This window comes from Mustelus asterias, chromosome 25 (genome assembly GCF_964213995.1).
Source record: "Mustelus asterias chromosome 25, sMusAst1.hap1.1, whole genome shotgun sequence".
Taxonomy (NCBI): Eukaryota; Metazoa; Chordata; class Chondrichthyes; order Carcharhiniformes; family Triakidae; genus Mustelus; species Mustelus asterias.
In genome coordinates this window covers 41,777,642-41,793,391 of record NC_135825.1, presented here as the reverse complement: position 1 = coordinate 41,793,391, position 15,750 = coordinate 41,777,642, and the positions used below count along the sequence as shown (strand labels likewise).

At 47.4% G+C, this 15,750-nt stretch overlaps 1 protein-coding gene across 2 annotated transcripts in view; it reads left to right on the top strand.

Annotated features, from left to right (window-relative positions):
- Window positions 1-1,369: 1,369 nt before the first annotated feature.
- The window catches only part of LOC144511903 (lysine-specific demethylase 5B-like), a 371,069-nt gene continuing 356,688 nt past the window's right edge, over window positions 1,370-15,750 (top strand). For both annotated transcript variants that reach the window (XM_078242346.1, XM_078242347.1), the window contains exons 1-3: window positions 1,370-1,484; window positions 1,875-1,997; window positions 2,900-3,070. In XM_078242346.1, coding sequence (XP_078098472.1) covers window positions 2,966-3,070 — 105 coding nt within the window. In that variant the 5' untranslated portion in view covers window positions 1,370-1,484; window positions 1,875-1,997; window positions 2,900-2,965. The remainder of the gene's footprint in view (window positions 1,485-1,874; window positions 1,998-2,899; window positions 3,071-15,750) is intronic.

The window sequence follows — 15,750 nt, the reverse complement described above, 5'->3', positions numbered from 1 at the left end:
GAGGGCCGGTTGGTGGGAGGGGCGGGGGGTGGTGGGTGAGGAGGGCAGGGGGGTGGAGGATGAGGAGGATGGGGAGGTGGAGGAGGGTTGGGGGAGGGGAGGTGGAGGAGGGTATGTGAGGGGGTGGGGTGGGGGAGGAGTGTAGAGGGGGGAGGAGGGTAGGGGAGGGGGGTAGTGGGGGGAGGGAGGAGGGTAGGGAAGGTGGGGGAGGAGGGTAGTGGGGGGAGGGGGGTGGAGGAGGACGGTAGGGGGGGAGGGGGGGTGAGGAGGGCCGGGGAGGGGGTGGGTGGGGAGGGGGGTGGAGGAGGACGGTAGGGGGGGAGGGGGGGTGGGGGAGGGGGGGTGGAGGAGGACGGTAGGGGGGGAGGGGGGTGGAGGAGGGCCGGGGGGTGGTGGGGGGGGGTCGGGGAGGGGGGGTGGGGAGAGGTCGGGGAGGGGGGTCGGGGAGAGGGGGGGTGTGGAGGGGAGGGAGGGCGGAGGAGGGTCGGAGAGGAGGGTGGGGGTGGACGGTGGGGGGGTGGAGGGTAGGGAGAGAGGGGGGGGTGGAGGGTAGGAGAAGAGGAGGGGGTGGAGGGTAGGGGAGAGAGAGGGGGTGGAGGGTAGGGGAGAGAGAGGGGGGGTGGAGGGTAGGGGAGAGAGGGGGGTGGAGGGTAGGGAGAGAGAGGGGGGGTGGAGGGTAGGGGAGAGAGGGGGGGTGGAGGGTAGGGAGAGAGAGGGGGTGTGAAGGGTAGGGGAGAGAGAGGGGGGTGGAGGGTAGGGGTGAGAGAGGGGGGGGTGGAGGGTAGGGGAGAGAGAGGGGGGTGGAGGGTAGGGGAGAGAGAGGGGGGTGGAGGGTAGGGAGAGAGAGAGGGTGGGTGGAGGGTAGGGGAGAGAGGGGGAGGGTGGAGGGTAGGGAGAGAGAGGGGGGGTGGAGGGTAGGGGAGAGAGAGGGGGGTGGAGGGTAGGGGAGAGAGAGGGGGGTGGAGGGTAGGGGAGAGAGAGGGGGGTGGAGGGTAGGGGGAGGAGAGGGGGGGTGGAGGGTAGGGGAGAGAGAGGGGGCTGGAGGGTAGGGGAGAGAGAGGGGGTGGAGGGTAGGGGAGAGAGAGGTGGGGTGGAGGGTAGGGGGAGAGAGGGGGGGTGGAGGGTAGGGGAGAGAGGGGGAGGGTAGGGAGAGAGGGGGGGTGGAGGGTAGGGGAGAGAGAGGGGGGGTGGAGGGTAGGGAGAGAGAGGGGGGTGGAGGGTAGGGAGAGAGAGGGGGGTGGAGGGTAGGGGAGAGAGAGGCTTGGGGTGGGAGGGGGTTTTGGAGGCCCGGGGTGAGAGGTTGGGTGGGGGGGAAGGGGCAGGGTTGTGAAGGGGTGGAGAACGTAAGGGTTTGAGAGTGATCTTGTTAATTTTTTGTTTGAAGTGGTCATTGCCTTTTGTTGTAGGATTGGCAGCCGCCTTTTGCCTGTGATGTGGACAAGTTGCACTTCACACCACGAATTCAGAGACTGAATGAACTTGAGGTCTGTTTGTTTTTGTCCTATTTTGTGGTATGAGTTTATCTACTTATGTGAACTTCTGTATAGAATTTCTGCTTTTGGTACTGTCATCTTGTGTTCAGTCTTTTATGCTGATGTGGTCCAGTGTCCTGTATGACCTTTACCCTGAACAAATATCACTTAAAGTTTTTGAATTCTGTTTCCTTGTGTTGTGACAGTGACTGTATTTAGGCTCTGAAGCATACGTTTTGCCTCCTTCAACACTAAATATCTTGATGTCTCCAAAATAGCAGCCACCTTTGCAGAAATAAGTGCATGTAAAATTCTGATTTGACATGTGAAGTGTGAATAAAAGTATGTTTTTGTATATATTGGACAATGCTTACAGTGTATATTCCTCTGATCTGTTCACAGGCTCAGACCAGAGTAAAACTCAATTTTCTGGACCAGATAGCAAAATTTTGGGAGCTGCAGGGATCCACATTAAAAATTCCACATGTGGAAAGAAAAATTTTGGATTTATTTTTGCTTAACAAGGTAAGACTTCTGTTCTGTCCCTAGCTGTGAGTCTTAAACACTTGATTTAAGAACATACACTTGCCCCCCAGCTTCCTGCCCTGGCCTCTATCTGTCACTCTCATCAAGATGATATGGTTTGGTTAATGACATTTTTATACAGTGCATATTGGAGTTTTTATGAGAAACTTGTTGGAAAAATTAAATGTATGGTTTCAGGAATAGTTGCATCACTGATGAGTAGATTGAGGTTCAGGAAATACATGTTCAGTGTGCTGGAATTGGTGTACCCGAGATATTAGAGTTGGGACCACTTGTTTTTGGTAGATATTTCATACTTGCATATGAAATACAATTTTGAAACTTGCAGAATTACCAGGGTTAACAATTTGATAACTTGAGGACGTTCAGGATATAAGTCAACAGGTAGCAAAAACAATTTCATACGAGATTAGTTTATAGAAGACAAACTAACCTGGAGTGTATACACTCCATAGAAAGCTGTTTGAAAGGTCTCATTTTTCTCCACAGATGCTGCCAGACCTGAGTGTTTCTCGCATTTTTTTTTCCTTCTATTTCTACTGAAATAGAAATGCTGTCTTCTATCTTTCCTTAAAGCCTTTGGTTTTAAGAAGTTGAGATAATTATTACATCGGTAAAGCAATTTGAAAACTGCTAATATACATATATTTGGGGAGAAGAGGGGAAAAAGTTAATGTTGCAGATACCACAGTGGAATAAATGAGGGGTGGGGTGGTGGAGAGAAAGATCAAAGTCTTGAGTGACAAGAATTAGAAAGCTATAGTACTTTGCAGAATACTGTGGTCTTTAAAACACCTTGATTGTTGCACTGATATTTTTATCTCATGTTTATGCTCTGCACATTGTCTGCCAATTATATAATGCTTCTGCATTCTTTGCAGCTTGTTGAAGAAGAAGGTGGGTTCGAAATAGTTTGTAAGGAACGACGGTGGTCTAAGATAGCGCACATGATGGCATATCCACCTGGAAAGGCATTGGGCTCTCTACTTCGATCGCACTATGAACGTATCTTGTACCCCTATAATCTCTTTCAGTCTGGAGCCAGTCTTCTGGTGAGTGTAGTGTATTTAATAAGTACTTGCTGTTATGTTCTTGCTCGAACAGATCCTGAATAGGGTAATAAGTTTGTGGAATTAATTTGATACTGGCACACCTATTTTCTTATTCCTCCGGTAGCAAACAACTTGGCAGTTCAGGTGATGGAATACTTTGCTTTTTTAAATTCACTTGCAGGACATGGGCATTGCTGGCTGGGCCATTATTTATTGCCCTTCCCTAACTGCCCTCCATTTCAGAAGGTATTTGAGAGTCAAGCACATTGCAGTGGATCTGGAATCGTATCTAGGCTAGACTGGTCAGGGCGACAGATTTCCTTCTACGGTGGCACAGTGGTTAGAACTACTGTCTCACAGTGCCAGGAACCTGGGTTTGATTTCTGACTTAGGTGTCTGGAGTCTGCATGTTCTCCCTGTATCTGCATGGGTTTCTTCCAGGTGCTCCGGTTTCATCCCACAGTCCAAAAGATGTGCTGGTTAGGTGCATTGGCCATGCTAAATTCTCCCTGCGTGTACCCAAACTGGAATGTGGTGACTGAGGATTTTTACAGTAACTTCGTTGCAGTGTGAATGTAAGCCTACTTATGACACTAATAAAATAAACTTTAAAGAATATTAACGGGCCAGATGGGTTTTTACAACAATGGTCATCATTTGACTTTTTAATTCCAGATTTTGTTTTTTAATTCAAATTTCTTCATCTGCTCTGGGTTACTAGTCCTGTGACAATGCCACTGCCTCCAGAAGGTTGAGACCCAAAGCTGCAGTTAGTTTCACTTAATTGAAGGACCTGACTCAGCTCAATCACTATTTTGGAGAGCAAGAGTTTTTTCAAAGAAGGATTTCGGGGAAAGCTTTGCTTGTTTCATGGAGAGGAAGTAATGCTGCAGTTGTAGAGAGGCTTGGTCATAATGGAATACAGCATTTGATTTTAGGCATCGTACTCCATGGTGGCTATACTGCCCATGGAGTACAGTGAAGAATCACCGGGTTAACACCAGGCTCAAATTATAACGATGGGTTGCAATAACATTTTATATTCCCTTGAGTTTAGATAGTTGATGAGTGATCCAATTATAGTGTTTAAAATTATAAAGAGATTATGTGGATGGATACGGGGAGGTGGTGGCATAGTGGTATTGTTGTGCTCTGGGGACCTGTGTTTGAATCCCACAATTCCAGATCATGGAATTTCAATTCAATTACAATCTGGAATAAGAGTATTGAAGACCATGAAACAATTAGTCATGCAGCACAGAAAGAGGCCCCTTGGCCCAAGTGCGTGCGCTGGCCATTGAAAGCCTTTATATTCAAATGCCATTTTCCAGCAATTGGTCCATAGCCTAATATGCTTATATGCATTTCAAGTGCTTATCTAAATGCTTCTTAAATATTGAGGATTTCTGCCTCTATCACCCTTTCAGTGAGTTTCAGATTCCCATCACCACCTTGGTGAGAAGCTTTTCCTCAAATCCCCTCTAAATCTATTCACCCTGTCCATACCCTTCATAATCTTACACACCTCGATCATGTTCCCTCAGCCTTCTCTGCTCCAAAGAAAACAATCCAAGCCTATCCAGTCTCTCCTTTAACTCAAATGCTCTATGCCAGGCAATATCCTGGTGAACTTCCTCTGTATTCCCTCTGCAATCACATCCTATAGTGAGGTGCACTCCAGCTGTGGCCTAACTAACTTTCTGTACCACTCCAACATTACGTCCTTGCTCTTATGTTCTGTGCCATGGCTGATAAAAGCAAGTGTCTTATATGCCTTAACTATCTTATTTACCTGCTCTGCCGTCTTCGGGGATCTCTGAATAAACACCCCAAGATCCATCTGTTCCTCGGAGCTTCCCAGTGCCCTGACATTCATTAAATACTCCCTTGTCCTGTTACTCCTTCCAAAGTCCATCACTTTGCACTTAGCAGGGTTAAATACCATCTGCCATTGCTCTGCCCGATTCATCTATATCGTCCTGTAACCTACAACATTCTCCATCACTATTAACCACCCTACCAATCTTGATGTCATCTGCAAATTTGCTCATCATTCCCCTCACACATCATCTATCTAATTTATTAATATAATAAACAATATGCGACCCAGCACTGAACCTTCTGATATGCCACTAGATATGGGCCGTAGTCACTCAAACAGCCTTCTACCACCACCCTTTGTTCTATTACTAAGCAATTTCTGGTCCATCTTGCCAAGTTTCCCTGAATTCCTTGTACTTCAACCTCCAATCAGTTTCCCATGTGGAACCTTGTCCAAGGCTTTGCTAAAATTCATTTAAACTACATTAACTGCACTTCCCTCATCCACACGCTCGATCACAATCAAATTCGTTAGGCATGACCTCCCTCTGACAAAGCCATGCTGATTATCCCAAATTAACTCATGCCCTTTCCAAGTGGAGATTAATTCTTTCCTTCAGAATTTTCTCCAATGGAATACAAGAATGACCAGGGTGAGGTTAGGGCCGGTCAAGGACAGTAGTGGGAACTTGTGTATGGAGTCAGTAGAGATGGGCGAGGTGATGAATGAATACTTTTCTTCAGTGTTCACCAAGGAGAGGGGCCATGTTTGTGAGGAAGAGAAGGTGTTACAGGCTAATAGGCTGGCGGAAATAGATGTTCGGCAGGAGGATGTACTGGCAGTTTTGAATAAACTGAAGGTCGATAAGTCCCCTGGGCCTGATGAAATATATCCTAGGATTCTTTGGGAGGCAAGGGATGAGATTGCAGAGCCTTTGGCTTTGATCTTTGGGTCCTCACTGTCCACGGGGATGGTGCCAGAGGACTGGAGAGTGGCGAATGTTGTTCCTCTGTTTAAGAAAGAGAATAGAAATGACCCTAGTAATTATAGACCTGTTAGTCTTACTTCGGTGGTTGGTAAATTGATGGAAAAGGTCCTTAGGGATGGGATTTACGACCATTTAGAAAGATGCGGATTAATCTTGGATAGTCAGCACGGATTCGTGAAGGGCAAGTCGTGCCTCACATTTGATAGAATTTTTTGAGGAGGTAACTAAGTGTGTTGATGAAGGTAGGGTCAGTTCATGTCATATACATGGATTTTAGTACGGCGTTTGATAAGGTCCCCCATGGTCGGCTTATGATGAAAGTGAGGAGGTGTGGGATAGAGGGAAAGTTGGCCGATTGGATAGGTAACTGGCTATCTGAAGACAGAGGGGGGTGGTGGATGGAAAATTTTCGGACTGGAGGCAGGTTGCTAGCGGAGTGCCACAGGGATCAGTGCTTGGTCCTCTGCTCTTTGTGATTTTTATTAATGACTTAGAGGAGGGGGCTGAAGGGTGGATCAGTAAATTTGCTGATGACACCAAGATTGGTGGTGTAGTGGATGAGGTGGAGCGCTGTTGTAGGCTGCAAAGAGACATAGATAGGATGCAAAGCTGGGCTGAAAAATGGCAAATGGAGTTTAACCCTGATAAATGTGAGGTGATTCTTTTTGGTAGGACTAATTTAAATGTGGATTACAGGGTCAACGGTAGGGTTCTGAAGACTGTGGAGGAACAGAGAGATCTTGGGGTCCATATCCACAGATCTCTAAAGGTTGCCACTCAAGTGGATAGAGCTGTGAAGAAGGCCGATGGTGTGTTAGTTTTTATTAACAGGGGGTTGGAGTTTAAGAGCCGTGGGGTTATGCTGCAACTGTACAGGACCTTGGTGAGACCACGTTTGGAATATTGTGTGCAGTTCTGGTCACACTATAAGAAGGATGTGGAAGCGCTGGAAAGAGTGCAGAGGAGATTTACCAGGATGCTGCCTGGTTTGGAGGGTAGGTCTTATGAGGAAAGGTTGAGGGAGCGAGGGCTGTTCTCTCTGGAGTGGAGGAGGCTGAGGGGAGACTTAATAGAGGTTCATAAAATGATGAAGGGGATAGATAGAGTGAACGTTCAAAGACTATTTCCTCGGGTGGATGGAGCTATTACAAGGGGGCATAACTATAAGGTTCATGGTGGGAGATATAGGAAGGATATCAGAGGTAGGTTCTTTACGCAGAGAGTGGTTGGGGTGTGGAATGGACTGCCTGCAGTGATAGTGGAGTCAGACACTTTAGGAACATTTAAGCAGTTATTGGATAGGCACATGGAGCCCACCAGGATGATAGGGAGGGGGATAGCTTGATCTTGGTTTCAGATAAAGCTCGGCACAACATCGTGGGCCGAAGGCCCTGTTCTGTGCTGTACTGTTCTATGTTTCCCTGCCACTGATGTGAGAGTCACTGGTCTGTAATTTCGATTTCATCTCTATCACCCTTCTTGAAAAGTGGAATCACATTCGCCGTCCTCCAGTCCTCTGGCACTTCATTCAGACACACACAACAGCCATGGGGACCAAATTTGCACCTCAATATGCCAACATCTTCATGCACAGGTTCGAACGAGACCTCTTCACCGCACAGGACCTTCAACCGACCCTATACACTAGATATATCAATGACATTTTCTTCCTTTGGACTCATGGCGAAGAATTACTGAAACAACTATATGATGACATCTACAAGTTCCATCCCACCACCAGACTCACCATAGACGACTTTCCGGAATCGGTTGCATTTTTGGACACGCGCATCTCCGTCAAGGACGATCACCTCAGCACTTCACTGTACTGCAAGCCCACAGGTAACCTCAAGATGCTCCACTTCTCCAGCTTCCACCCTAAACACGTTAAAGAAGCCACCCCCTACAGACAAGCCTTCCGTATACACAGGATCTGCTCAGATGAGGAGGATGGCAACAGACACCTACAGACACTGAAAGACGCCCTCATAAGGACAGGATATGGCGCTCGACTCATCGATCGACAGTTCCGACGCGCCACAGCGAAAAACCGCACCGACCTCCTCAGAAGACGGACATGGCGGACAGAATACCCTTTGTCGTCCAGTTCTTCCCCGGAGCGGAGAAGTTACGACACGTCATTGATGAAGACGAACATCTCGCCAAGGCCATCCCCGCACCCCCACTTCTTGTCTTCAAACAACCACACAACGTCAAACTACCCAGCCTTCAGGCGAACAGTGACCATGACACCACGCAACCCTGCCACAGCAACCTCTGCAAGACGTGCCGGATCATCGACACGGATGCCACCATCTCACGTGAGAACACCATCCACCAGGTACACAGTACATGTTCTTGCGACTCAGCCAGTGTTGTTTACCTGATAAGCTGCAGGAAAGGCTATCCCGAGGCATGGTACATTGGGGAGACCATGCAGACACTACGACAACAGATGAACGAACACTGCTCGACAATCACCAGGCAGGAGTGTTCTCTTCCTGTTGGGGAACACTTCAGCAGGCACGGGCATTCAGCCTCTGATCTTCGGGTAAGCATTCTCCAAGGCGGCCTTCATGACACACGACAACGCAGAATCGCTGAGCAAAAACTGATCGCCAAGTTCCGCACAAATGAGGATGGCCTCAACCAGGATCTTGGGTTCATGTCACACTATCTGTAACTCCCACGACTTGCCTGGGCTTGCAAAATCTCAGTAACTGTCTGCTGGAGACAATTCGCACCTCTTTAACCTGTGCTTAACCCTCTCTCCACTCACATTGCCTGTACCTGTAAAGACTTGATTACCTGTAAAGACTTGCATTCCAACCATTATCTTGTAAATTGAGTCTGTGTCTATATATGCCCTGTTTGTGAACACAACTCCACTCTCACCTGAACAAGGAGTAACACTCTGAAAGCTTATGCTACCAAATAAACCTGGACCTCAACCTGGTGCTGTGAGACTTCTTACTGTGCTTACCCTAGTCCAACACCGGCATCTCCACATCATGACTTCCCCCGTGGCCAGAGAGGAATTAAAAATTTGTGGCAAAACCCCCTGCAAATTCCTGCCCCACCTCCCACAGCAGCCTGTGATGCAGTTCATTTGGCCCTGGGGATTTGTCCATCTCTAAGCCCATCAAGGCCTCGAATACCTTCTCACTTCCTGTGTCAAACAGCTGAAAGTCCTCCCAGTCCTTTTCCTGAACTCTTTAGCCATGTTCTTCTTTTTCCAGAGTGAAGTCCGATGAGAAGCATTCATTTGACACCCTTCCAATGTCTTGCAGCTTCACACAGAGATGGCCCCCTGGGTCTCTGATGAGCCCTACTTCTATCTGGTTAACTTCTACCACTTAATGTATTTATAGAATATTTTGGGATTCTCCCTAATCTTTTCACAACCTTTCTCATGCCCTCTTTTTTGCTCTTCTAATTGCTTTCTTAACTTATCTCTTGCACTTCCTGCATTCGTCGAGGGTTGTAGCTGAACTGCTCCCTTTGGACTTGCTAAAAGCCTTTCTCTTCTTCGTTATCCAGTCCTGAATTGTCCTAGACATGATGTGGAGATGCCGGCGTTGGACTGGGGTGAACACAGTAAGAGTTAATGCTCCCTCCACCCACATTGTCTGTATCTTTAAGATCTGGTTGGCTGTAGGCCTTGTTTGAGAGCACATTTCCACTCCATCTGACGAAGGAGCAGCGCTCCGAAAGCTAATGGTGTTTGCTACCAAATAAACCTGTTGTCCTAGACATCCAGGGTTCCCTGAACTTATTGCTCCTACATTTCCCCCTATAGGGGACATGTTGGACGCACAGTGGTTAGCCTGGACCCAGGTTCAATTACGGCCTTGGGAACCCCCCCCCCCCCCCCCCCCCCCGGTGAGGTGCGAGTGACTGCCCTTGATATCAAGGCAGCATTTGACCTAGTATCACATCAAGGAGCCCAAGTAAAACTGGAGTCAATGGGAATTGGGAGAAAACTCCGCTGGTTGGAGAACACCTGGCACAAAGGACGATGGTTGTGGTAGTTGGAGGTCAATCATCTCAGCTCCAGGATATCATTGCAGGAGTTCAAGATCATAGAATAGATCATAGAATCCCTCTTGTGCAGAAGGCGGCCATTTGGCCCAACAGAGCATCTTACCTGGCCAACCCCCACCTAATCCCTGTAAGCTCACACATTGACCCTGCTCATCCCCCTAACCTCCAAATCTTTGGACATTAAGGGGCAATTGAGCATAGCGAATCAACCTAACCTGCACATCTTTGGAGTGTGGAAGGAAACCGGGACATCGTGCAAACTCCACACAGACAGTCACCCAAGGCCAGAATTGAACGTGGGACCCTGGCACTGTGAAGCAGCAGTGTTAACCACTGTGCCACCTTGCCGTCCCAGTTCTTCAGGGTAGTGTCCTCGGCCCAGCCATCTTCAGCTGACTCAATGACTGTCCTTCCATCATAAGGTCAAAAGTGGAGATGTTTGCAGATGATGGTGTTCAGCACCATTTGTGACTCGTCAGATACTGAAGCAGTTCATGTCCAAATGCAACAAGCTTGGGCTGACAAATGGCAAGTAGCAGTGTCAGGCAATGACCATCTCCAACAAGAAAGGATCTCACCATCACCCCATGACATTCATTGACACTACCATCACTGAATAGATGTACGAACATAGAAAATAGACGTAGAAGTATGCCATTCGACCCTTTGAATCTGCTCTGCCATTCTTTGTGTCATGGCTGATCATCCAACTCAATATACTGATCCTGCCCCCCCCCGCATTCCCCACCCTTGAACAATATCATTTGCTCCCCTTTGCCCCAAGAGCCATATCTAACTCCCATCTTGAAATTATACAATGCTTTGGCTTCAACTACTTCCTGCGGTAGCGGATTCCATAGTTGACCAGTCACTGGGTGAAGAAATTTCTCTTCATCTCTGTTCTAAAAGGTTTACCCCTTATCCTCAGACTATGACCACTGATTCTGGACAGCAGCCCCCACCATTGGGAACATCCTTCCTCTAGTCCTGTTTGAAATTCATAGGTTTCTGAGAGATCCCCCCTCATTCTTCTGAAATCCAGCATGTTATAACCTTAACGGACGCAATCTCTCCTCATTGATCAGTCCAGCCATCCCAGGAAATCAAGGTGCTCTGGGTTCTTTCTACAGTCCAAACATATGCAGGTTAGGTGGATTGGCCATGCTGAATTGCCCCTAGTGTCCAAAAGTATGTAGGTTAGGGGGATTAGTGGGATAAATGTGTGGGGTTCCGTGGACAGGGCAGAGGGTGAGCCTCTGCTGTGTTGGTGAATTGGCGCAGACTCGGGCCGAATGGCTGCCTGCACTGTAGGAATTCTGTAATTCTCTGATCAAAATCCTGTGGGTTACCATTGACCAGAAATTGGACTAGACAAGCCATGCACGACCATCTAGAAGGACAAATACAGCAGATACCAGGGAACATCACCACCCACATCCCGTAAATGAATTTCAAAAGACTGAATGGCCACCTTCTGCACTGTAAGAATTCTATCTGGCAATTTTGATTGCAGGCATAGGATCATGGTGGCAAGTGATCTTCAGCAGAAGCTGCATTGGGAAGACCTTTTTCTCTTAAATGGTTTTTAAAAGTAAACTTGCTGTACCTCCACTTCCCCCTCCGTACCCATGTGCTCTCTCTGCCTGAATTGTAAACCACCACTGTGTTCATTGCTGATCCTTTTCATAGATTTTTAAATTAGCAAAGCACTTGTGCAATTAGGAGTCGCTATTTCCATTGTTAATCCTTTCTGTTAATGTTGTTGCTAAAAGTCAATCCTCCTTCTCCCTCACCCACTGACAGCATTCTGCAGGAACTGCTCCCTCCATGACACCCTGGTCTACTCTTCCATCATTGCCGTTCCATGCAATCACAAAAGGTGCAACACCTGCCCTATACCCTCCTTCCTTCTCACCATGCAAGGTCCCAAATAACCCTTCCAGGTGAAGTAGAATTTAAAGTGCACCGCCTTTAATTTAGTCTAGTCTATTTTTTTGCTCCCAATGCAGTCTCAAAGAACAAAGAAAATTCCAGCACAGGAACAGGCCCTTTGGCCCTCCAAGCCTGCCATGCTGGCTGACTTAACTCAAACTCCTTACCCTTCCAGGGACCATATCCCTCTATTCCCATCCTGTTCATGTATTTGTCAAGATGTCCCTTAAAAGTCACTACCGTATCCGCTTCCGCTACCTCCGCTGGCAAAGAGTTCCAGGCATCTGAAGTCGGTAAAAATACCATGAGGCTAGTCTGAGTCAAAATACAGTAAGGCTTTATTCTCACAAGCTTGCGGGAGAACTTGACCCCTTGAAAGTGGAAGCCAAAGTTCTCCCTGAACACAAGAAGCGTGGACCTTTATACATCAGGGTTCCCAATACAAGCCATAAAGCAAAGTCCAGTTAACAGTCCTTGATCATAAATTATAGTTCCTTTAACAGCTTCTGATATACTCTGGTTTATGGTTAGAGACTATCTGGTATCCTTGAGTCATAAAGCACAATTCTCCTGGTAGTTGTAGTCAAGATGCAACCTCTGGTCCCGCGGTCTTTCCTTTGAAGTGACTGTGCGATTGCAGCTGTCCCAGTGGGCGTCCTCCTTCAAACGGCCATTCTCGCACTCTACCATTTGGTAGCTGCTTCCTTTTTTTAAATCACACACAAGCCCACGGGAAAAGCAAGACTTACAACCCAACATCTATATTTAACTGTCTGTTTTATCAGAATGATATAAACAAGCGAGGGAACCATGAACAAATGGCTTATACTACTACCAGGAGCAATATAAATACAGGGGAGACTAGCCATAAGGAAGGGTTATGTTTGTGATACATTCCAGGTGCAAAGTTCAACCTTTTGGGTACAAAATACATTGAGTACAAAAAAAATTAACCCTTTCCCTTCTTCACACCCACCACCCTCTGTGTAAAAAATCTGCCTCGTACATCTCCTTTAAACCTTGCCCCTCGCACCTTTAAACCTGTGCCCCAAGTAATTGACTCTTCCACCCTGGGAAAAAGCTTCTGACTATCCACTCTGTCCATGTCTCTCATAATCTTGGAGACTTCTATCAGGTTGCTCCTCAATCTCCGTCGTTCCAGTGAGAACAAACCAAGTTTCTCCAACCTCTCCTCACAGCTGATGCCCTCCATACCAGGCAACATCCTGGTAAATCTTTTCTGTACCCTCTCCAAAGCTTCCACATCCTTTGACCAGAATTGAACACTATGTTCCAAGTGCAGCCCAACTAAGGTTCTATAAAGCTGCAACATGACTTGCCAATTTTTAAACTCAGTGCCCCGGCTGAGGAAGGCAAGCATGCCGTATGCTTTCTTGACTACCTTCTCCACCTGCGTTGCCACTTCCAGTAACCTGTGTACCTGTACACCCAGATCCCTTTGCCTATCAATACTCTTCAGGGTTCTGCCATTTACTGTATATTCCCTATCTGTATTAGACCTTCCAAAATGCATTACCTCACATTTGTCTGGATTAAACTCCAACTGCCATCTCTCCGCCCAAGCCTCCAACCAATCTATATCTTGCTGTATCCTCTGATGGTCCTCACCGCTATCCGCAAATCCACCAACCTTTGTGTCGTCCGCAAACTTACTAATCAATCCAGTTACATTTTCCTCCCAATCATTTTTTATTATATAGATATAACAGCAAAGGTCCCAGCACTGATCCCTGAGGAACGCCACTTGTCACAGCCCTCCATTTAGAAATGCATCCTTCCACTTCTACCCTCTGTCTTCTATGACCGAGCCAGTTCTGTATCCACCTTGCCAGCTCACCTCAGATCCCATGCAACTTCATCTTCTGCACCAGTCTACCATGAGGGACCTTGTCAAAGGCCTTACTGAAGTCCATGTAGACAACATCCACTGCCCTACCCATATCAATCATTTTCGTCACTTCCTCGCAAAATTTGATCAAGTTCGTGAGACACGACCTCCCCTTCACAAAAACCAGGTTGCCCCTCACTACTATGTCCGCTTATTTCCAAGTGGGAGTAAATCCTGTCTCGAAGAATCCTCTCCAATAATTTCCCTACCACTGATGTAAGGCTCACCAGCCTGTAATTACCTGGATTATTCTTGCTCCCCTTCTTAAACAAAAGAACAACATTGGCTGTTCTCCAATCCTCTGAGACCTCCCCTGTAGCCAGTGAGGATACAAAGATTTCTCTCCAGGCCCAGCAATTTCCTCCCTTGCCCCTCTCAGTATTCTGGGGTATATCCCATCAGGCCCTGGGGACTTGTCTACCTTAATGTTTCTCAAGAACCCCAATATCGCCTCCTTTTTGATCTCAACACCCTTTCCTAGACTCATCATCCACCAAGTCCTTCTCTTTGGTGAATACTGGTGCAAAGTACTCATTTAATACCTCACCCATTTCCTCTGGCTCCACGCATAGATTCCCTCCCCTGTCCTTGAGTGGGCCAACCCTCTCCCTGGCTACCCTCTTGCTCTTTATATATGTATAAAAAGCCTTGGGATTTTCCTTAATCCTGTTGGCCAATGCTTTTTCGTGACCCCTTTTAGCCCTCCTTACTCCTTGCTGAAGTTTCTTTCCACTTTCCTTGTATTCCACACTTGCTTCGTGTGTTCCCAGCCTCCTAGCTTTGACAAATGCTTCCTTTTTCTCTTTGACTAGGCTCACAATATCTCTCGTTATCCAAGGTCCCCGAAACTTGCCATACTTATCCTTCATCCTAACAGGAATGTGCCGGTCCTGAATCTCTATCAATTTACACTTGAAAGCCTTCCACATGCCAGATGTTGATTTGACCTCTAATATCTGCCCCCAATCTACATTCGTCAGTTCCTGCCTCATGTTGTAATTAGCCTTCCCCCAATTTAGCACCTTAACTTGAGGACTACACTTATCTTTCTCCATCAGTACCTTAAAGCTTAGTGAATTGTGGTCACTGTTCCCGAACTGCTCCCGTACTGAAAAATCGACCACCTGGCCAGGCTCATTCCCCAATACCAGTATGGCCCCTTCCCTGGTTTAACTATCTACATACTGTTTCAAGAAGCCCTCCTGTATGTTCCTTACAAACTCTGCCCCTAGCACTAAGTGAGTCCCAGTCAATATAGGGGAAGTTAAAATCTCCCACCACAACAACCCTGTTATTTTTACACCTTGCCAAAATCTGTGTACATATCTGTTCCTCTCTCTCCTGCTGGCAGTTGGGTGGCCTATCGTAAACTCCCAACATTGTGACTACACCTTTCCTATTCCTGAGCTCTAGCCATATTGCCTCGCTGTATGAGCCCACCGAGGTGTCCTCCCGCAGTACAGCTGTGATGTTCTCAACCAGTAGTGCAACTCCCCACCCTTTTTACATCCCCCTCTATCATAAGAACATAAGAACATAAGAAATAGGAGCAGGAGTAGGCCATCTAGCCCCTCGAGCCTGCCCCGCCATTCAATAAGATCATGGCTGATCTGACGTGGATCAGTACCACTTACCCGCCTGATCCCCATAACCCTTAATTCCCTTACCGATCAGGAATCCATCCATCCGCGCTTTAAACATATTCAGCGAGGTAGCCTCCACCACCTCAGTGGGCAGAGAATTCCAGAGATTCACCACCCTCTGGGAGAAGAAGTTCCTCCTCAACTCTGTCTTAAACCGACCCCCCTTTATTTTGAGGCTGTGTCCTCTAGTTTTAACTTCCTTACTAAGTGGAAAGAATCTCTCCGCCTCCACCCTATCCAGCCCCCGCATTATCTTATAAGTCTCCATAAAATCCCCCCTCATCCTTCTAAACTCCAACGAGTACAAACCCAATCTCCTCAGCCTCTCCTCATAATCCAAAC